We start from the raw sequence: 24,075 nt of genomic DNA, 5'->3' as shown, positions 1-24,075 counted from the left end.
TATATATATATATATATCATACACAGAATACGAATACCGCATACACTACCAATAAATATTGCAATGTCAAAACCTACCTAAATCAGAAAAATATATCTGAAAAAGTTGTAACAGAAAAAATATAAACTGTAGGTGGTGCTAGAGGAAAAAAATGAATATGGAAACAAAAAAAAAGAAAACCTCTACAGGAGCACTCAGACAAATGTTTGCAAAAATAGAAAAGGTACTTTAATTAAATCAAAAAAATAACAGACATACAAACAACTAACTGAAGAGCCTGCCTGACTAAAAATAAGAAAAATAAGTGGACAAAAAACAAACAAATATACTAAGACACAATATAATAGACCCAAAAATATGGAAGATGATATCCTCAAACTACTAGCTCACTGAGGGAACCGAAATTCCCGCAATGAAGCAAAACAGACTGGCCGGTCACCATATGTATAATAGGCTTAAAGACATCATAGGTCTAAAAAAATAAACATGCAGAAATACACAAAAAACAACATAAGTGCTATACTAATGGCAGTATGAATGTAAATAACACAATATAAACCTATTGCCACTCAGATAATACTATAGCAAGGGAGACCTATAAATGAGTTCATTTAGTGACCCAAATACATAAATGAAAGCAAATGGGAAAAAGGGAAATGGGATGAAAAATTATACTCAGCTCCTTGGTACAATTGTACTGCAATCATGGGTCAGCACAGCACAGTCCACTATAAAGTCCATACGTGTAGGACATTATGATAGTCCAAAATAAAGCGCAGGCAGGGTCAGCAGCGGCAAAAATTAAAATTAGCCCACTAACGCGTTTCGGCAGCTAAGCCTTCTTCACGAGTGGTACTAGGGCCGTAGAGCAGAAACACTTAAATAGGCAGCTAATGATTTCAAATTTCGCGCCAAAAACGCCCCTAAAACACAGATGCATATAGTCTCTCACTTAGATTATAATGATGATTGGCTGTAGAGCACTATAACAGCTGGGTGGAACTGTTGTATATCAATAGTACAGACCGTGATCTTAAAATTCTCATCCAGGAAGCACAGTGACGTCACAGAATCCCGCGAGAATTGTCCATGAAATCCCGCACATGCTCACTTGTTACATGCCCATTGCGGTGGCCATTTTTGAAAAGGTATTCTCATTGCCCTCAATAGCATCATATTCTTCATAGGCAGACGATATATTTACGCCTTACACATGGGTAGCACACATTGGAGCCCACAGACACCTCCTACATGAGTCCAGTGTACAGTATTATGATCTTTATACACACATCACGAAAGTATGATGACATCACAAAATCCCGTGAGAATTGCACATGAAATCCCGCACATGTGCACTGTAGCATGCCTGATACGGTGGCCATCTTTGATAAGGTATCCTTAATGCCCTCAGTATGTCATACAATATACAGTAGCCTTTCATATCCTCCTGGCGGCAGATTGTCACAGCACAATGGCTGCTTAGTAAGGTATGAATACATGCATCTGTAGTAGAAACATCCTTATCCAAAGACATCCTTGTGGTTAGGTTGAAATCAATTTAACAAATTGGTAGATCCCCTTAGAATATGGGGGAGATGGAGCCATATAAAGATATTTGGTATAACATCCCAGCAGGAACAGAGATAACCTGCTTACATGGGGTAGAAGCAGATTTAGGTGATTTATGCTGGCGATCAGTGGCAGCTGTGTATAAATGTTAGATATCGGGAGGATAGTTCATGATCTCAGGATTCACTTCCTGAAACAAAGTGACCTCACAAATTCCCCCGAGGATTGTGCATAACGTCCCGCAAATGCGCACTGCAATTTGACTGTTGCGCCCGCCATTTTTGTTGTGGTATATTCCTTTGCCCTTAATGACGTCATGTTCTGTATCGGACACATTGAGGATCACACGAGAATAGTCCCTGGCTTCCCGCACATGCGCAGTGTATCTTGCTTATTGCGGCGGCCATCTTTAAGAAGGTAAATACATTGCCCTCAAAAGAATTGTGATCTTTGTCGGACAAAATCATAGAGACAAGTCCTTGCGCATGGGCAATAAGTGTTTGAATGCCCAGACGCCTCATACAGGGATTCAGTGCAGAATAATAAATCCTCTTTCCATAAGTGAAGCAGCATCCTTTATTTCGTCATAAGAGCATATTTTCCCAATGCAATAACCACTCATTAAAGCATAGTTAGATGCATCTGTAACGGGAACTTCTTCAGTAACGATATCCTTCTAAATTGGTTTGTATCCAGGTCTTTTATAGGTAAATACCCATACATATAGGGAAAATAGTGCCATGTCAAGACAGTAGTGTGATATCCCAAGCAGGTACAGAAGTAACCTGCATATATATGAATGAGGCTGATCTAAGTTGATAAAAAGAGAGAGAGGACAAAGATTAAAGCAAATCTTCCAAAACAATCCATATCCTGATTAGAACAGATCAAAATTATTGCAGTATGGAAACCAAAAAGTAATAAAACGAAAATATCTGCACACATAGATAAAATGAGGACGGTGTGTGGGGAAAACTGTAAAGACTGTTAATAAATTGTCTCTATGATTTTGTCCGACAAAGATCACAATTCTTTTGAGGGCAATGTATTTACCTTCTTAAAGATGGCTGCCGCAATAAGCAAGATACACTGCGCATGTGCGGGAAGCCAGGGACTATTCTCGTGTGATCCTCAATGTGTCCGATACAGAACATGACGTCATTAAGGGCAAAGGCATATACCACAACAAAAATGGCGGGCGCAACAGTCAAATTGCAGTGCGCATTTGCGGGACGTTATGCACAATCCTCGGGGGAATTTGTGAGGTCACTTTGTTTCAGGAAGTGAATCCTGAGATCATGAACTATCCTCCCGATATCTAACATTTATACACAGCTGCCACTGATCGTCACCTAAATCTGCTTCTACCCCATGTAAGCAGGTTATCTCTGTTCCTGCTGGGATGTTATACCAAATATCTTTATATGGCTCCATCTCCCCCATATTCTAAGAGGATCTACCAATTTGTTAAATTGATTTCAACCTAACCACAAGGATGTCTTTGGATAAGGATGTTTCTACTACAGATGCATGTATTCATACCTTACTAAGCAGCCATTGTGCTGTGACAATCTGCTGCCAGGAGGATATGAAAGGCTACTGTATATTGTATGACATACTGAGGGCATTAAGGATACCTTATCAAAGATTGCCACCGTATCAGGCATGCTACAGTGCACATGTGCGGGATTTCATGTGCAATTCTCGCTGGATTTTGTGATGTCATCATACTTTCGTGATGTGTGTATAAAGATCATAATACTGTACACTGGACTCATGTAGGAGGTGTCTGTGGGCTCCAATGTGTGCTACCCATGTGTAAGGCGTAAATATATCGTCTGCCTATGAAGAATATGATGCTATTGAGGGCAATGAGAATACCTTTTCAAAAATGGCCGCCGCAATGGGCATGTAACAAGTGAGCATGTGCGGGATTTCATGGACAATTCTCGTGGGATTCTGTGACGTCACTGTGCTTCCTGGATGAGAATTTTAAGTTCACGGTCTGTACTATTGATATACAACAGTTCCACCCAGCTGTTATAGTGCTCTACAGCCAATCATCATTATAATCTAAGTGAGAGACTATATGCATCTGTGTTTTAGGGGCGTTTTTGGCGCGAAATTTGAAATCATTAGCTGCCTATTTAAGTGTTTCTGCTCTACGGCCCTAGTACCACTCGTGAAGAAGGCTTAGCTGCCGAAACGCGTTAGTGGGCTAATTTTAATTTTTGCCGCTGCTGACCCTGCCTGCGCTTTATTTTTGACTATCATAAAGTCCTACACGTATGGACTTTATAGTGGATTGTGCTGTGCTGACCCATGATTGCAGTACAATTGTACCAAGGAGCTGAGTATAATTTTTCATCCCATTTCCCTTTTTCCCATTTGCTTTCATTTATGTATTTGGGTCACTAAATGAACTCATTTATAGGTCTCCCTTGCTATAGTATTATCTGAGTGGCAATAGGTTTATATTGTGTTATTTACATTCATACTGCCATTAGTATAGCACTTATGTTGTTTTTTGTGTATTTCTGCATGTTTATTTTTGTAGACCTATGATGTCTTTAAGCCTATTATACATATGGTGACCGGCCGGTCTGTTTTGCTTCATTGCGGGAATTTCGGTTCCCTCAGTGAGCTAGTAGTTTGAGGATATCATCTTCCATATTTTTGGGTCTATTATATTGTGTCTTAGTATATTTGTTTGTTTTTTGTCCACTTATTTTTCTTATTTTTAGTCAGGCAGGCTCTTCAGTTAGTTGTTTGTATGTCTGTTATTTTTTTGATTTAATTAAAGTACCTTTTCTATTTTTGCAAACATTTGTCTGAGTGCTCCTTTAGAGGTTTTCTTTTTTTGTGTATACACACACACACACACACACACACAGCGCACTCATAGCGTATAAAAGTATAACAATAAATTTATGGAGTCAAGGATAAAAATACACACTCACAAACATAGCAGAATAAAAAGCAGTTATGAGTAACTCAACCAGCCAGGCACAGGAACCAGATGATGGTTAGTTTCGGTGAAGTGTCCGGTCCAAATGGGCTACAGCAACCTCTGTAAGTGCCTCCGGAAATCAGCCAGACGCAGACACCAGATGACGGATGACTTCAGTAAAGTGTCCGGTATAGGTGAACTGTGGCAACCTTAGTAAGAGCCTCCGGACCCGGGGAGCACGAGGAACGCCGCTTTCCTCTCAATCAGGCGTCACACAGTGAGTTCTCGGTTCCAAATGCCGCGAGAACTCAGTGACGTCACTGAATTCAACCGGAGAGAGTTCCCATGCACGCAATGAATGACCGGCTGAGATACATCCAAAGAAAACAATAAAATGCTGTGTACAAAGGTAGTGAGTGATGTAAAGTACAACTGAACGATATCACCTCCACATAGTAATCTCTACGCGTTTCGTCTCAGAGAGACTTCATCAGGTGGTCTCCTGAAAGTGGCGTTCCTCGTGCTCCCTGGGTCCGGAGGCTCTTACTAAGGTTGCCACAGTTCACCTATACCGGATACTTTACTGAAGTCATCCGTCATCTGGTTTCTGCGTCTGGCTGATTTCCGGAGGCACTTACAGAGGTTGCTGTAGCACATTTGGACCGGACACTTCACCGAAACTACCCATCATCTGGTTCCTGTGCCTGGCTGGTTGAGTTACTCATAACTGCTTTTTATTCTGCTATGTTTGAGAGTGTGTATTTTTATCCTTGACTCCTTAAATTTATTGTTATACTTTTATACGCTATGAGTGCGCCTGTTTTTTTTGTGTGTTTTTATAGATATCTTCAAGGAAGTGGTGTTCCCTTCATTCGGGCTGCAAAGACTTTTTTGGATAGCATCTGGAGCAATTTTTAGGATTTGTATATTTTACGTTTTTTGTATTCTTTTTTCTGGACTTTGTCATTTGGTATTTATATCTATATACTTTATGTATTGTCTTTACACATTTTTTATTTTTTCCATTTTTTGTATAGCATAGGCATTTTTTCATTATATTTTTTCATCTTAAATATTTTTACCTTTATAGTGGGTTTAGGTTGGCGCCATTTTTTCTTCCTTTTTTGTGTTTGTTTATATATATATATATATATATATATCTCTCTAATATATCTAAATATATATATTCTCTAATATATCTAAATATATATATTCTCTAATATATATTCTCTAATATATCTAATATATATTCTCTAATATATCTAATATATTTTTTTCACTTCACTATTGTATTTCACAGTATTTAATATTACTGTAAGAATAGTGATCACTCCCTGCTGTATTTGCGACTTATTTAATCACCTTTACTTGAATCATAGAAACCACGTTCCTGGATGTGCAGCAGTATGATCCTTAAACATTGTGTGTTCCAAGGTTGTGACTGGCTGTGGAATCTTGGCATATGTTTGCAGAGTTTGCAACGTGTGTTGTTGCACGGCTTTGTGCCATTATCAGTGTCTTTAAGTTCGTTATGAAGTTTTCTGTTTACTCATTTCTGTTTGAGGTTTGGTGGATGCCGGGAAGCCAGAATGGGAGGATTTGGGGAAGATTTATTTTATGGTCACATCCTCTGCCAGCATGGGATGCAGATCTTTGATTATTTTTCGTATTCCCGGTAGGGTTGTATGCGTGTGATGGGTTCTTTCTGTCTGTATTGTAGCAGGTGTTCTTGTGGTGCATTTAGTGCAGATGTAATAGTTCTGGCACTAGTCCTTCATTTTTTTTCCCCTCTCCTGTTCTCCTAACACCTGCTTTTAGCCATAGATTCCTTTTTTAATCAGTATCGCTGACCTGAGGAAGAGAGAACTCTCGAAAGCTTGTCCTATGGCATAAATTTAGTCAAAATGTACAGCTCAACCCCGTTATAGCGCGGTCCTCGGGGGCCACCCGATCCGACCGCGCTATTACCAGTGTCGCGCTAATTTTAAAAAAATTGGCCGGCGCGTGCCCTTTTGGGGGGAGGAGGGAGGAAGAGGTGGAGTGAGGCGCCGGCAACCCTACACATCCCCAAGCAGCCACCGTAACTCCCCATAGCAGCCTCACTTCCCGCTCTGATGCCCCGTTCCGATCTCAGCAGCCGACACCAAAGGTAGGGAGAGGTTGTGAGTGTGTAGTGTGGTCCTGTAAGTGGGTGCTGTAAGTGGGTGCAGGGCGCAAAAAAAAAATTTCAATATTTTTTTTTCTTTTTTTTTTTCTGGGTCCATGCTCAAACCGCGTTATAGCGGATCACGCAGTAACGGGGTCGAGCTGTATCACCTAATACTGAAAAACGTGTGAACCTTAATACGCTTCTCCAAATGACTATTTTTGGGTGGGGGGAAAAAGACTTGTTTTAAAACCATGCCATAATTCCTGAAGTCTGCAGAGTTCGTTCTTTTGTCGGATATGAATACCTAATAAAAGATTTGTCAATGTTGTGGTATGAAATATGAAACCGATCTTAAAATGGCAGAAGGCATTGCATGTCTGTTTAGTTTGCCACTCCACTATATATTGCCTTTTTAAAATGATCATGCATGTAAAGGACTAGAACACCAAATGCATGAAACTTAATCCCATGTTGCATTCCATTCTGGACCATTTTCGAATCGAAGTTTATGCAGCAGAATCGGTATTGTTGAAGCAAAGCGTCCATTTGCCTTTAGTTTTGCTAATGTATGTTATGACTGTTTGATTTTTATGTATTTATGTTTCCCTCATGGGGAAAATGCAAGAATTGTTTCTCAAATGATGACCTGTAAACTTTGTCTTTATGCTCGTGTCTGTCTCCTGCTTTTGCTGTCCCCTTTCCATTTGGTGTCCCCTCATAGCTGCAAGTTGGGTAAGGTTAATTAGCTTTGCTTGACCTTCTACAGCACACAGATGAGTGAGTCTAGACCCTAACCCATTTTCATATTCTAGGGAAGGCATCTTGCATCTTCCCGCCACACGTGAACTGATCAGGTTGTCTTGTTTGATTTTGTTATATGCAGCATTGTAAAATTAAGTTGAAACAGGAGTAGGAATATGGCAAGCACTTGGAAAGAATTTGTTGCATTTTCCATGCCGCCTTCTTCCCCTACTGCATACGTTAGTGCCAACCTGGGCAATGCACCTCCAGTCGGACTGACTTTATCACCTTATGGCCGATCAGTAAGTTCTTTCACCATACTAGAACTCTTCTAATAATCCCTAATTAGCGCATACAGAGCTATGGTAGGTACAAGTCCTCCATCTCAACCAAGGCTATTTAATGTTTTATTTTTAAATAGTTTATATTTTAGAAATTCCCAAGATTTCATTATTTTCTGTTTGATACCAATATATTTAGTTTAGCTCATGGTCCTCCCTTACAACACATTTTTAGTTCTATTAATTAGAAAACATTTTCTTTTGCCTTTTTATTCAACCCCACCCCCTCTTAACTCACTTCCCCCTTCATCCCATTATGCTTATTGGATTAAAGAAAAAAATAATAATAATTTTACTTAAAATAACAGATGTAGTATTGGGTATAGTGATGTAATATCTTTTTTAAAAAGGCTGGATTTTTAAAATAAGTTTCTAAGTATCTTCTTGTACACTGAATTATATCTTGGATGTGAATTTTATAAAAACGAATGGCTGCCAATTTTATTGGGATCCTTTTTTATCGGAGTAAATACATTTCTAACCCCTGCCTCCACTCCAGCCTCCCTTTTGGAAATATTTTGTTTTAATTATGTTTTTGTAGTTTTAATGCACAACGATAGCGATGGTCTTAATACTGTGCTAACTGGAATCCTACTTCTTGCACAAATGGTTTAGCCCACTGCGTAAAGGTATCTTGTACATTAAGATTTTTTTGCGCATCCACTTTAAGATCGGTACATTTCAGAACGGTTACACCATGTGTCACCATTGTCATCTTCAAGTAACCTGAAGTTTTGTATTTTAAGAATGGCACAAGTAAAGTTCTTCGCTCCTGCTGCTTAAGCAGGCTCACTTACAAGTCAGTGTAAAATCTCATCTACTGCAAGGTTATTAGATTTATGCATAGAATTAGCTGCGTAGGGTACATTTACCAAGAGTCAAACCGTAATGCAGATACTTAACTAATGCAAAGTGAACTATATGCATCCACTCCACTGTCATGGAGTCCTGAAAAGCTATTGCGAACACACTGTCACCCTTTCGCCTTTTTAAAACATTGCACCTGTGCGGCCTTTAAGCACTGTTGAATGTTGTCGTCCTTTGTCTTAACATTCACAACCTTATCGACACTTGCCCAGATCATTTAACATTTCATAGCATGTACTCCAAATACTTCACAGCATTCTTGTGTAGATTGTTTCTTCTGTCAATCCTTGAGAAAATGTAGGACCGGTAACGTCTGATATATTTTATTAGCCAAGTGTGACTGTAATTTACATGTTTCCACTGTATATCCAATTCCTTTAACTTCCATTCTTAAATCCCTAATCCCACTATTAATGATTTTGGATGGATCCGGTGGCAGGACTTAAACACAGAAATTGTGCTGTTTCCCGTGCGTGTTATTTCGATTACCAATATAATTACTGTCCTTCATGGAGCAAACATGGCTTTCTATTGGCTTGCGAATCCCTATGACAGGCATATTTTTTCCACAGGTGGGAGTTAGCTTTGATCTAGCATCTCGCAGGGAACCGGTTCTTTCCTGCACTGAAATTGAGGTTCAGCACCAGGGGACACTCTGGTTACAATTATGCATATGAAAAAGGAAGCTTGCTTTAAAATGTTTACACCTTAAAAATTACTTTTTTTTTTTTTTTTTAATTGGTTCACTAAATGACTGTAAATGTTTTTTGAACAGCACTGTGCTGTCACAAAACAAGAGCAATCTTCTAAAAACAGAGGGGATTTATAAAAAAAAAAAAAGTTGGTGACTGGAAGCCAGCACTTCTCTAATACTCCAAATGCAATTTATGGTAGTTGTCTTCAGCACCCAATCAAAAAACAAACAATGGCTTTATTTGAAGACCTGTTGTGAGAACTAATATAGGTATGAAGTGGTACTCTAGCCCAAATAATGTTAGTCCATGCAAAGCACAGTCCAGTACATTGATGAGAAAAGAAGGTGATACTCTACACTACACTTCAGATGTGGCTTATGCAGTCGTCTGCTTTTTTTCTGTGGAGCAGCTGTTGTGCATTGACAAAAAGTCGTTGTGTGAGGAGTAACGTTTTGGGCAGAGCACTACCATCTCTCAAGCCGCCGTCTTTTTTTCTTTTTGATTGTGCTGGAAACCCTACCTACTATCGTAACGTCAAATGCTTCATTAAGGAAAATATAAATTAGATCAAGAAAGTAGCATAGACTTCTTGTGTATATACATGATGGTGGAAGTCCCAGGCAGGGCCGCCGAGAGGGGGGACTGCAAATTTCCCCCAACCTCTGGCCAGTCTCTGCTGCCAGTTGTGGCCGGGCGCCGGCTCTCAGCTGCCTGCAAGACCTTTCCTCTCTCTGTCTCACGCTGCCGAGCTTCCACTGCCGGCACGCGACGGGGCTCTAACGTCAACGCGCTGGAAGTAATCGTGGCCCAGCTTCTGGCGCGCCACGCAGTGACGTCAGAGCCCCATCGCTCACCGGCAGTGTAAGTTCAGTCGAGTGGGATAGAGGATAGGTCCTGCAGGCAGCTGAGTCGGGGCCCAGCTGCGACCGGCAGCAGGGCCTTGACAGAGGTCGAGGGAAATTTGCAACGCCAGGCCCCCCCCCCAGCCAGGGGACCCCCGCAGACACCGGGCTCGGCTTGGCACAAGCTAATTCTGTATTTTTATATGTATTGGGGGAGCTTGCGTATTTTTATATGTGTTGGGATATTTTTTATATGTATATTGGAGTATTTACGGGTTGGGGGAGGTTATATATTTGCGGTGGTGGGGATTTTTTTTGTATGTATTTGGTGGTGGGAAGTTGTTTTTTTTTTTAATTATTATTTTTTTGGGGGGTGGGCGGTCCGGTCAGAACTAGTTCTGGGCCCCGGGAAACCTGTCTGCGGCCCTGGTCCCAGGTATCAGACATACAATGTAATTTTACATACCTTTTTACTCTCCATAGGTGACCAGAAGATGCTAGAACTCTCTAATTGATTCAGTAGTATAGATACATTTAACACTTCTAAAGTGACTCTACTTTGAACACCCGTCTCCAGCTGTTGCTAAATTGTCCCGGTCAGAGGTCACATTAAATGACATATTGCCAAAATACAATAGTGTGTTCCAGCACTTGCTGATTAATAGAATATTATAAAACGTTGGAGTATTCCAAAATGAAGAATTTAATAGAAGCACAAAATATAAAAATGAGAAAAATGCAAGTGAAAAACACACAAGTACACAGATGAACCCAAATGCAAATACTGGGGGAACAACACGGGGAAGGGGGAAAGACAGGGAAAACCACAATGGGAAAATGGGAGGGATGAAAAGGGATGTATGAGGGCAATGTTTTGGGGTTCAGGCCCATTCCCTTGGGTCCTCTAGGACCAAAGATACTTCGCTAACCCTGCGTCCCAAACAGACTAAACAAAACAGTGAGAGCTGACGATTCACATATTGAGGACTCTGACACTTGGATATACATTCTTTGTTGCATCTGGACTTTGCTTACTTGTCTTTGCATTAGTGCATTTATTTGATTACCTTTCCTCATGTATTGTGTTTTGTATTGTATTGTATGTCTTTATTTATATAGCGCCATTAATGTACATAGCGCTTCACAGTAGTAATACATGTGGTAATCGAATAAATAACAGATAATATAAATAACAGATCATGGGAATAAGTGCTTTAGACAAACATAACATTAAGGAAGAGAAGTCCCTGCCCCGAGGAGCTTACAATCTAATTGGTAGGTAGGGAGAACGTACAGAGACAGTAGGAGGGAGTTCTGGTAAGTGCGTCTGCAGGGGGCCAAGCTTTATGAATCATGTGTTCAGAATGTTCACAGTGCTATTCGTATGCTTCTTTAAGCAAGTGTGTCTTAAGGTGGGTCTTAAAGGTGGATAGAGAGGGTGCTAGTCGGGTACTAAGGGGAAGGGCATTCCAGAGGTGTGGGGCAGTCAGTGAAAAAGGTTTAAGGCGGGAGATGGCTTTAGATACAAAGGGGGTAGAAAGAAGACATCCTTGAGCAGAACGCAAGAGTCGGGATGGTGCATAGCGAGAAATTAGGGTTGAGATGTAAGGAGGGGCAGACGAGTGTAAAGCTTTAAAAGTGAGGAGAAGAATGGAGTGTGAGATGCGGGATTTGATTGGAAGCCAGGAGAGGGATTTCAGGAGGGGAGATGCTGAGACACATCTAGGAAAGAGTAGAGTGGTTCTGGCAGCAGCATTTAGGATAGATTGTAGGGGGGACAGGTGAGAGACAGGAAGGCCGGACAGCAGGAGGTTACAGTAATCAAGACGGGAGAGAATGAGGGCCTGAGTCAGAGTTTTAGCAGTCAAGCAACAGAGGAAAGGGCGTATCTTCGTTATATTGCGGAGGAAAAAGCGACAAGTTTTAAAGTTTTAGAAATGTTTTGAATGTGAGGGGCGAATGTGAGAGAGGAGTCGAGTGTGACCCCTAGGCAGCGTGCTTGGGCTTCTGGGTGGATGATCGTAGTTCTAACAGTAATGTGGAAGGAGGTAGTAGGGCCAGGTTTGGGAGGAAGTATGAGGAGCTCTGTTTTAGCCATGTTGAGTTTAAGGCGACGGAGGGCCATCCAGGATGATATAGCAGAGAGACATTCAGAAACTTTGGTCTGTATAGCAGGTGTAAGGTCAGGTGTTGAAAAGTATATTTGTGTGTCGTCAGCATAGAGGTGATATTTAAACCCAAAAGATGTTATTAGGTCACCTAGAGAGTGTGTGTAAAGAGAAAAGAGAAGAGGTCCCAGGTCCTTAGTCTGTTGGGGATGCATTATTAGAGAAGTACCTTTTGGTCCCATAGGACCAGAGGAAGGGGTCTTAACCCCAAAACGTCCCCCAACTTCCCCATTGTGGTTTTCCCTGTCTTTCCCCTTCCCCTGTGTTGTTCCCCTACAGTGTTTGCATTCAGGGTCATCTGTGTACTTGTATGTTTCACTTGCATTTTTCCAATTTTTTTTTATATCTTGTGCTTCTATTATTCTTCATTTTGGCATAATCCAATGTTTTATAGTATTGTATTAGTGAGTGCTAGAACACACTATATTGTATTTTGGTTATTATTTTGGAGGAATTGGGGTGGTCCTTGTTCCTTTTGCACCCTGCATTTTTAGTTTATTGCAATTTTGGAGTGCTGCCTATCCCTTTTTTGTTGCTCAAAGACATATAGCACAAGGATGAATACCATGAAGTCTATTACTTGGCTAGTTTAATTACTTAAATTGGTAGTTATTACCTTGCATGAAAACATTTGGATATCCTGTCTTTACATACCATCGGCATATTCTTGCCTCAGTACACATGCTATTTTCTTTAAGCTTATTTTTAGACTGCTTGAAGCTTGCTTAGTCACTTAAGAGATTTGTTCCTACCCTTGTCCTGACCTGCTGGAAACTGAGTATTGGAAGGATTTAGATTTGTCACTAGAATGCACGAGTCTAAAATTAAAAGAAAAAATGCAAGTCAATATGAATTTAGACCTCTAAATCTTAAATCTATATAAGATGTACCCTTGTGGTAACCATGTAACATGTGCCATATTGGGGAGATGTACAAGATATTTCTCTAAAAGTAACATTTTAGTGCAACAACCACTGAGATTCAGGTGGGGTTTGCAGTGACTCGCATAGATTTTTTTTTTTGTATGCTAGCACAAGGGATGCAAGGTAGGGCTGTCCAAGATCACACTACTGTAAAGCCAACATCTGCCCTTCTGGGCCACTGGATTTGGTAAATGAACAAACCTTAATTTCAATTGGTACTATGGAGTGCTACATGTCTAAGAATCGCGTTGTGAATGATCAAACAGGAATTTTACCTTTCCATGAAATGAGCCTGCAGTGCCTTGTGTTGTCTTGATGTCTCCACACATGGACTTCAAAAGCTCTTAATCTTCAATAAAGAAACCTAAGTGCTCTACCTAGGTTCAGTATAGCACAACACCCTTCTATTAGAGAAGTGAAAATGTCCCTTCTAAATTATTGCACACCTGGAGTGCTGGTACCCAGACCCTTAATTGTTCACTCCTATGATTTTTATCGAGTGGTAAGTCAAATGTGTACACACAAGACTTTCCCAACCAGACTGTTGCTAAGGCATCTGAGGATTACATGGCTGTTTTTATACACCAACATTTTATGTCTGACTGTGATTTGTGATGCATAGTTTTGGTTTTGTGTTCCAGCTGACTTATACATGCTTTTTAATAGGATAAAAAAAATCACATAGCCTTTTTTTACACGGCTTGAAGGTCTTCTGATTGTCGATCTAACATTATACTGTGTTATCACCGCTGTGTGTGATGGAGAAGCTTTATGCTGTGTCATCAGAACCCCTCACCCCTTCTGCGGCATCCTCTCCCATTCATTCGTCTACTCCACCTGGGTCTAAAAAACAGAAGAGGACCCCATTATATCAACGATCTGTAAGTCAGGGAAGTCACAAATGTTGGCATGAGATTTATGCACAAGACTTGGAGCACTTGTCAAGTTTCTCCCCCCCCCCCCCCCCCCCACTTGTGTATAACAATACTTTGCTTGTTTTTACTTTACAAACGACATGACCGCTATTTGTGAATTTGTAGTGTGTTTTTGCACTGGTGTTTGGTTAAAGAAACTGTTGCATGTTTGCAATACTCACACTACTTGGGAGAGCAGAATGTCTCAAAGGACAAATTGTGTGGCAATTTCTTGTCACTTAAGGCTGGGGTTTCCTGTTTACATGTCTGATTGTAAAGATCTGTAAACGTGTTTTGTAAACTTTGTACTGTAAGTGATTTTCTTTTGTAGTACCTTCTGTCATATATATATATATATATATATATATATATTCTCTCTCCCCTCCATTAATTAATATGAACTTTGATCAGGTCTGTAAGAATACCTCTTGTCATGTTTCAGTGGCCATTTTTAATAACCAAGTATGATGGGTTATTTCTAGAGGAGTGTTTACAACTGAACTCAGTTGGTTATTTTTAGGTCCATTGTATTCCCAGAAGGTCATTCTTAAATGTGGTCACCCTCCCCCACGTGCAGTCTTGTTGGCCGTGTCCCCCCTTTTTTATTTATTTTTCTTCTGATCTTAAGGATTTAACATTGGCTTTTTGTAAACCCTGTTTAGGTCTTTCTTCAAATCTTTGAATTCAGGCCACAGTCCTGTCATGTCTGACACAAATTTGTAATTAGCTGAAGTGGGCATTTTTAGCTCGAGTTTTATCCCACTGTCAAATATAATATTTATATTGCGGTTGTGAAGTTTGTCCAAATGGACTATAGTTAATACACAAAAGTAGGCGCAAGACACCCTGTTCTCACCTCGTTCCACTTTGCTCTGTTTACATGCCTCCCTGCATTTTCTGTCTTAACATTCTGCTTTTTAAGTTTGGCTCTCTAAACCTTTTGTACACTGTTTCTGTTCACTGTTTTCTTTCTTATTTTTATAAACAATACGTTTTCAGTCAATTTGTTTAATGGGCATATTGCAGCATTAATAACTGTTATCGAAATGTTAACCTAGTCTGTTCTTCGACACTTTTTCAAATTGAATCTGTGTGCATGTGATTGGCTAAAGTTCTTCTGTTTATCTTCAAACTAGATGAGCTTTGATCCAAACCTTCTCCACAACAATGGACACAATGGGTACCCCAATGGTACTTCAGCACTGCGTGAAACGGGCGTTATTGAAAAACTGCTGACATCTTATGGATTTATTCAATGTTCAGAGCGTCAAGCTAGACTCTTCTTCCACTGTTCACAGTACAATGGAAACCTCCAAGAGCTTAAAGTGGGAGGTAAGAAATATTAACTACTAAATAAAGAGCTGCTTAAAGGTTCAAACTCGCGTGGTCATCCAGAACGCAAACTTTTTTGTAAAGAATTTTAAGTCGAAATTTGCTTCCCTAAACAATTTGAATAGGGCTAATGGCAAATATTTGGCTGATTTTGTCAAGTGTAATACCAATTGAATTTCTTAGCCTCTGAATGGAGGACTGTTTTGTCAGTTATTTATTTTATATATTCTTAGCCCACCCTGTCCTTATTAGAGAGCCAATAAAGCTAAAGGGGGCAGACTAGAAGATGCCTTTGTGTAAATAGGGACTTTAGACAAAAGGGAGCAGATAGAGAACATCAATCCCTCCTTAGGTTCAGTTCACCTTGCTTACAGAAAAATCTTTAACATTTTTAAATTAAAATCCTAGAGGGATAACCCGTTAAGATCTCTGATCATCTTTATCCTGTTCGTTGGTTGTAAAATGAGAGCTGATTTGTCTGTCTGGGGATCTAGGAGGGGGGAAAATCACCCAATTGCTTGAAAATCAACATTTCTCTGATTCCTGTATAGCGCTTGCAGTGTACACAGTGCTGTGCATAGCATTTTTGCAGACCTGTATCCCTGACCCGTAGAACTTACAATCTATTTTTTGGTGCCTGAGATGCATGGAAATAAAGGGCACAAGGAGCCAACACCAGGGCTTGAACTAGAATCCCCTGCATTAAAGCTGCAGTTCAGTTTTTTTTATTATTATTTATTTTTTTACTTCAATAGTTTCATGTGTGCAATCTCTAATTACCTAAAGAACTGTATAGCTGCCGGTCAATTCGTTCTCCATGTATTGATAGGCGAAATTTGGTGACATAATTAGAGCTGGCATATGTTTTTATTTGCTTCTGTCAGTCAGTGGAAGCTCATGAATATTCATGAGCACTCCTGCACTGACATGTGCTAGAGGGAGGGCAGGGCTGACAAAGGGGTGTGCCAGGGCTTGTGACAGGACATGAAGGGGCAGTGCCTTAGCAAATGGCTGTTAAAATAGAATACAAGAAAATTGGTCTTTCAAAGTTGTTTTTTTAAAAACAGAAAATGCTAAAATGATTTTTTCTTACTACAGGACTGATTTATTAAAAAAAACACACATGCAGGATATTGACTGAACTGCAGCTTTAAACGGGTGTTGTCGGAGTTGGTGCATTTACTGACTGAGCCACTCCTTCAGTCCAAGCTCTTCTGGAAAAGTGGTCTTGCACTTGATTTTGATTAGTTTCTCACAAAACAAGTGCGACGCATAGGCTATTCAGAGAAATTGGAAAATCTTCTCAACACAAATCCCCATGTCTGCGTTTTGTGTCAAATATGCTTTTATCAGCATTGGTGTATTCGGTGCCCGTAGACTAGAGATTACTTTGGTTGTAATGCTCTCTGTAAATCTTTAGTCTCTATTGCCCAAAATAAGGCATCAAACATTCTCCTTCAAATTGAGGCTGATTGGGAATAGATGAGAAATGCTGAACTTCAATTATTTTGTCTTTGTATTAAACCTTGTTTCATGACTTAAGCTAAAACAAATTTTCATGGCCATTAACTTCTGCACATACATAATGACTGTAGGAGTACATAAGTCTTGGATGTTCGAACATATATTTTATCTAGAAATGCAGTTAGAATTTTAGTTATATTAGCTCTTGCAATTCCTACGCTGATTCAGTGAACTTAAAACTCTTTGGTTGTGCCTTTCACTATAAGGAAATACTAGCTAGCATTGGTTAGGTGCAGTACGCTTAAAAAAAATATATATCTATATCTTTTTCTTTTTTTATTTATTTATTTTTTTAATTAAGAGCTATTAAAGACCTGTAACTTGTTTACCAGTATTAAAGATTGAAATGTTAACCCTTAATTTCGTGTATCATTAACAGGGCAGTTATTTAAGTTCAAAAAGATGAAACTGAGAGGAATCATTGAATTAAGTAAATACCAGCGAAATCTTTCTGCACAAGCATTGAGTAAAATTTGTGTAGATTAGCCTTGTGTGTGTATTTCTCTAGATTTGGGCAGAATTGGCATTTTATATATTTTTGCAAGCGCAACAAATTTTGCCATGCCTTAAAACTCGGTCTAAAGTCACGTGGCATGTAATACTGCCATCTTCTCAAATTCATGGCTAAAATTGCTGACATTTCCTGCAATGCAAATGTTTACAAAAAACTTGCAATTTAGGGAAAAGTTTCTGCAAAAAAATTTTGAAGACATTTACATATATCAAGTGTAATTACAAAACCAGATTTTACCTCTGTTTCTCTGTAGATGATGTTGAGTTTGAAGTGTCATCCGACAGACGAACTGGCAAACCAATTGCTGTTAAACTGGTAAAGATAAAAACGGAAATTTTGCCAGAAGAAAGAATCAATGGACAGGTAAGTCTTTTTATTTTCTGTTTGTGGTAATCACTTGGGAGACTTGGATTTTTGAAGTAGTCTGTCATTACAAGCCATATGTAAAATCGACGTTTACAGGCTGAGGGCTTTGGTTAAATGACGGGTGGTATTTCAAAATGCCGTTGTGCTCTTATAAATGTGTGTAAATATACACCTAAGAAATAAAGGTGTTAAAAAATAAATATATTGTATACACACTAGTTGAAAGTAGCAAACCCAAGAAGAAAATGAATGTAAAGTGTGTTCTATAGCCTTTCTAAGAATTCCTTTTTGCGCAGTGTTTGAAAGATGTTGAGGGCTATTTTAAATTTGGTTGTTTTGGTCATTCAGCAGCAGTTCTTTCTTGTTCTCTTCCACCCGATAGGTTGTGTGCGCTGTGCCTCACAACTTAGAAAGCAAGTCTCCAGCTGCCCCCGGTCAGAGTCCCTCAGGGAGTGTGTGCTACGAACGCAACGGGGTAAACCAATTGTTCGCTTTGCCTTGAACTGTCTTTGTTAAAGGGGCAGTCCTACATAGACAAAGTTTTTCAAAAGTAAACTTACCAATTCAATCGGCTCCCTTTTTTGTGAAAGATTACATTCCCCCTAAAGTTAAAACTTTGACTATTTTTACAAGAGAAGCAAATAAGTGAGTTTGAATTTTCTCCGGATCTGCTTAATTTGAATGTTGGCTGATTATTATTCTTTCCTTGTAATCTCTAATGTTTGCAAAATAAATTGTTTAAACACAACATCAGAGACTCCGGATGAACTATCTCTCAGCATATACAATGGTTTCCACACTTTTCACCTAATATCTTATGTGGTTAGTGTTAACACTCCAAAGCATGTGGTTACTACTTAAATATACTTGTTTGATTTGTTTAAAATGTAGGCATCTATAGCCTACGTTTGTCCTATAGAAATCTGCCATTAGTTCACTTTACTTCTCGGAGGGACTGCCCCTTTAACCGCTGGCATGGGCATATGATGCATTAACCCTTTCACTAACATGCTGCATTGTGTATCTTGGAGTCCTACAGAATTGGTTTGGAAAACACAACATGGATACACACACAAACACACATTACTCATGGCTTCCCTTTTTGGGTATTCAAGTTGCAATCCTTGGAAGCCAACACACAAATATTTTTTACGTTTCTTATTTTTAACGTTCGGCCTTTTTTAAAGGTAACCATTCTTAAAGCAAAGATCTGGTTGCTTTGTAAATTGAGCACAAAATCCCTTTAAGTGGGCGAGTATTGGTAAAGTGTTTTCACTACCTTTTTTATTCCACCCTTTCCATAGAGGAGACCAAGGTTATAGGGGAAAAGGAGGCAGTTTACTGTGAAAACTTTAAAATGGTGCTTGAGGGTCAGTTTTTTTGTTTATTCAATCCCTCCATTGACCGTTGTGCACAAATTCAAGTAACATGTTTAAGGGGTCCCATCTGGGTAATGAAGATTGTTTTATTTTGTTATTGCCAAAATCTGACACCTAAAATTATTTTTTTATGATATAAAGTAAGATTTGGGAGAGGTGTGATTTCCTGTCTGCTCCCCTTTGTGCGATGTCGCTGTGCTCAGCAAATGCTTGTACCGCCAGAGTTCCCCTCCATATCTTCCTTTAACTTTATTGGTTCTCTGGTATGGACCGGGTGGAATACGGGTAAAGAACACTTAACTGACAAACCCTTCCCGATTCGGAGGCACTGAAGAAATTAAACTGGCTGATTATGATGGCACGTAAAAGACAAACCCCGAAAAAAAAAACACATCACCCAGATACCATTATCCCTAAACATGTTGCTGCCATTAATACACCGTGGTCCCGGATCGATTGTCCCTTTTTTATTGTGAGATAATATAGACTGTAGTGTGACCAGTTATCTTTGGAAAACACATGTTATATTTTATGTAGCATACATTAAGTTGTATATTTTGAGGATACAGTTTTCGAAACTGAAACCAGTTTCTGTGTTGATGGGTTTCCAAAAAAGATAACTGCATTAAAATATACGTAATGGCCGTAGAGTGTACATAGGTAGTAAAGAATGTTTTCCAACTTGAGGTCTTGGTATAGCTTTTATACAGAATTTCATGGGATATTTTGCTTGACCTTTTCATTCTAGGAGGTGTTCTATCTGACCTACACCCCTGAAGATGTGGATGGAAATGTTCATCTGGAAACTGGAGATAAAATAAATTTTATAATTGAAACTAATAAACAGTAAGTTTGAACCACATGACATATACATTCTGCTTTACAATGGTCCTCTTAAGTTGGTATAGTTGTGCATCTATAAAAGTGTTAACTATCAAGTGTGGGTAGATATCTGGAAAATATAGAACTAATAGAGCAGTCCCTAACGGATACACAGGTGGTTGGGTGAAAGAGTGACAATTATGCCTGCATAGGCATCAAATACTCCATAAATGTCAGCCACACATCAAAATGAAGTGAATGTGAAACAGTGCTCTGCTTCCCAATGTAATGTCTTGCAATGCATTGTGGGGTGCAACTCCGGCAAGCAGAGCAATGGTTGACCACTCTGCTTCAGGAGCGGTAAATCTTTCCAACATGGATCATCCTGCAATGGGATCAGCATGGTCTTTGAATGGAGACTTGAAGTTAAATTGTGAAGAAACCAGAATTGACAGCTCAGCCTTACACAGTTAAGCACAGTCTTCAACTGTTCCTTGAAGGAGTATTTTTATTTAAATGTATGGGAGGCAGGGGAATGGTGTTAATTTCAGCTCTGGGAACCCCCTGATTCCTGCGATACTTACTGGGGTCAGGTGTCGCCTGTTAGGTCCCTTCCATGGAAAGGAAACTTGAAGTTTAAATCTCCTGCTTGACCAGGGCGAATAGGACGCTGCAGCTTCCTATTGGCTTGTGTGAAGTGGGGTATTTAAAACTCCATGGATGACTTGCGACATCTTCTCTGGTAAGTATCTCTGCAAACGGGGGGTACCCAGAGCTGAAATTAACAGCTCAGATTTTACTTTTATGGAGTAAAAATACGCCTCTAAATTTAAGTCCGCCGGTTTTCCCTCTAACGCAACCTCTGGGTGAGCGGGGTATGCGGGAAAAAAACTAATGAACTTTGCATGATTTTTAGAGTTCAAAAATGTGCATTGTGCTCTCACTTGAATTTTGATGAGTAAATTACCATTTCATGCTGCATTTTGAGTGAAACTGTTCTTCTTTAACTGTTGCACATCTTCCATTTTCCTTAGTTGGAAAAGCATGTACAGGAATTGCTCAATCATGTGGTCCCAAGAGTATATTCATTGTAGGCTGTGATAACTTTTAGTGGACCAACATGAAGGATGGAATTGGTGTGCCGAGCTTTAAAAATCTTGCAGGTCTCAGAGTGTAGTCTTGTGGTGACAAAAATAATAAAATAAGTGGTCTTGACATTGAGGTCTGGACAAAAGAAAATGACTTAACTGCATTACATAGCTTTATCTAGTTTTGTTAATCTAAACTTCATTGATCATTTTAGTACTACTCAGGTCTGATGTGATAGGCTGCTAAAGCACAAAACTGTTTTACGTTTTGAAAAGAAGCCCTTACGTGCCTTAAAAAAAAAAAAAATCTTAATAATGATGCCACAATCTGCAGACCTGACAATGCAATTACGCCATTGCAAATCTGATATGTTTCAGCACTTATTTTAAGGAATCAATGTAGAAAAAATGTGTTTTAAGGATTTGTGAAAGCGGCTTATCAGGGTTGCATCTTATACAGTTTCTCCCCCCCCCGCCCTCCCTTCCACCCTCTCCTTTATGGCATCACAACGGAGACAATGTTATATGCAAAAAAAAATGTATGTTTACATTTAAAGTGTGTCATGTTAAACTTGATTTATAAGGGATTCATTATGCTTGGCTATCAAACTTTTTTACCTGTTTTATAATAGGCCCACTAAACGTACTGCTTTTAGTGGGCCTTATCTTCAACGTGCAGTTTTCTGTTATCTAAAATAAATCAAGTAAATGGGGCTGTACAATGACATTTTTAGCAATGCTGAGCAAATTGTGAAGCCAGTGTGATTGTGATGGAGTGCTCTAGGATTTACCTTGTTTCGTATAACTATAAGCCTTAGTTCATGCTGTGAAGCAGGTCCAGATCACTAAAGTGGCAGTGATTGTCCTTGTTTTGTATTTCCAGTGGAGATCCTATTGGCAACTTAGAAAAACTAAGGTGAATATGAAGAAGGACAGGATCCTGAACACAGGGTTACTTGGGGTTAGTTGGCTGGTATGATGGCCGTGCAGATTTTCATGAGAGCCGGCTTCTAAAGTATATCTGGAATATAATAGGAGACAGTAATGAGCTCCCTTTATAGTAGGCTTGTGAAATGACAGGTCTCTCCTTTCTTTATCAATGATGGTCGGCAAACTCTCTTGCTCTCCATCTTTCTCTTTTTATTTTTTTTAATTTATCTTTTTTTTCCCCTCCCCCAGACTACTTTACCAAATAACATTGTTCAGCATTTTAGCTGAGGTTTTTTTTCTTTTCTTCTTCTTCATAGTTGACCTTTTTCAGGATTACCAAATAAAACATAGGCATTTGTAATAAACTAAAATTGATTTAACATGACAGAATTTGGGAAACAAGCCCAGGAAAGGTCACTGAGCCTAAAGCTGTGCTTATAGTGACAGCGACGCAACATTGCGTCAAAACAAATGCATTGCTGCCGTCGCGTGTGCTTATTGTAAGCGCGACGCAACGGCTTTGTCGCGATCGCTTGAAGTCATCTCATTTTTTTATTTTTACAGCGACTGTAGCCTGACGTCACCGTTGCGTCGCCGACACTATAAGCGTAGCCTTATTCTGCTTACCTTCTGGAGCCCACTGAGAATGTTGTAGGTCCAACCAGGACAATGTTTGGGACTGATTTTAAATAGTTTAATCTGAAACACCTGGTGTAGAAGTTGGAGATCATCCCTATAGTATCTTATTTGGGGGGCCTTTATTTGGGGAAAACAAAGGGAAGAGGTACCACATGGGTTCTAAGAACTCAAGACTTGCTGGTAGCTTGAAGCAGGGCATAAAAAGGAGCTTTACAGCAGGTGATCAGTGGACTCCTGACTAGGACAAAAGCTGTTGTGATACAGGGAGGTTACCTGAGGGACAGTAACAAAACTAACTAGCTGTAAAGCAGTGGGGTCCATGTATTTGTTACAACTGTAAGTCATAATTTATTTATTTTTTGCTTTGATAAACCAAGGCTTTTGAAAATCTAGTTGCCGCAGAAAATTTGATAGCGCGAAACCCACATCCTAATAGTGATCCACTTAGCACTCTGTACCTTCAAACTGACTTTCACTGTGATCTATTGGTAGGATATTACTTTGTCTGACTGCTACGACTCCAACTTCTTCTGTTTTATTGTGTGATCACAAGTATAATGTCTGCTTTTTTTATTCCAAGTACTGGTGCAGTAAGCGCTCGTAACATTATGCTGCTGATGAAGAGGAAACAAATGCGCTGTCAGGGAGTGGTTTGCGCCATGAAGGTGAGTAAATATCTCAAATCTATTTCATGTTCCATTGTGGTTTTTTTAATTTGGACTGTTAGTTTCTTGTATGGGGGTTGGGGTGGGCATTACCTGAACGAGGGGCTCCCCCAGAGATGGTCCAGTCCTCAGACCTCAAATCCCAATCACCAAGCAAAATGCCAAAGGGGCAGCAGCACTCTGGGGTTACGGCCCCTGCAGCATTCAAATGGTGGAAAGTAGCAGGGGGTTTTGTTTATGGGAAAATTTGTTCCGATTCTTAAAAATAAAATTCAAAGTTAACCTTAATTTTTGTAAAGCATAAAAGATGCGCACACCAGAACAAATAAAGGAAAAGAAAAAAATGTTGATGTACAGTGCTCTGGAAGATTGGGACTTCCTGACTACTCCTAGATCTTTTTTAAAAAAAATATGTAAAATGGCATATTGAGAACATGCTCTTAAACTATTTATTTAAAAAAAATCTTGCTGAAAAATGCATTGCTCCCATATAATGGTTGGTTTTCTATGCAAAATATACAAAAAGCGTAATGAGTCACTTTGCTCCATATCATGTTTTTCAGAGCCAAGCGAGTTTCCACAGCTGCTGATGCCGGCATCCTCCCTGTGAAAGTCCCTCTGTAACATTGCGGTTCTCCAGGCCCTTTGTCAGTTGTT

At 39.5% G+C, this 24,075-nt stretch overlaps 1 protein-coding gene across 8 annotated transcripts in view; it reads left to right on the top strand.

Moving 5' to 3' along the window:
- Nucleotides 1–24,075, top strand: part of CSDE1 (cold shock domain containing E1) — a 66,797-nt gene that overhangs the window by 22,220 nt on the left and 20,502 nt on the right. For 2 of the 8 annotated variants that reach the window (XM_075615346.1, XM_075615352.1), the window contains exons 3-9: nucleotides 13,912–14,126; nucleotides 15,296–15,491; nucleotides 17,783–17,892; nucleotides 18,278–18,370; nucleotides 20,023–20,120; nucleotides 22,068–22,100; nucleotides 23,334–23,418. In XM_075615346.1, coding sequence (XP_075471461.1) covers nucleotides 14,004–14,126; nucleotides 15,296–15,491; nucleotides 17,783–17,892; nucleotides 18,278–18,370; nucleotides 20,023–20,120; nucleotides 22,068–22,100; nucleotides 23,334–23,418 — 738 coding nt within the window. In that variant the 5' untranslated portion in view covers nucleotides 13,912–14,003. The remainder of the gene's footprint in view (nucleotides 1–13,911; nucleotides 14,127–15,295; nucleotides 15,492–17,782; nucleotides 17,893–18,277; nucleotides 18,371–20,022; nucleotides 20,121–22,067; nucleotides 22,101–23,333; nucleotides 23,419–24,075) is intronic. The other 6 variants (XM_075615351.1, XM_075615347.1, XM_075615350.1 and 3 more) reach the window with 6 other exon arrangements.

Source organism: Ascaphus truei, chromosome 9 (assembly GCF_040206685.1).
Source record: "Ascaphus truei isolate aAscTru1 chromosome 9, aAscTru1.hap1, whole genome shotgun sequence".
Taxonomy (NCBI): domain Eukaryota; kingdom Metazoa; phylum Chordata; class Amphibia; order Anura; family Ascaphidae; genus Ascaphus; species Ascaphus truei.
The sequence above is the reverse complement of the archived record's forward strand: the minus strand, read 5'-3'. Positions and strand labels throughout refer to the sequence as shown.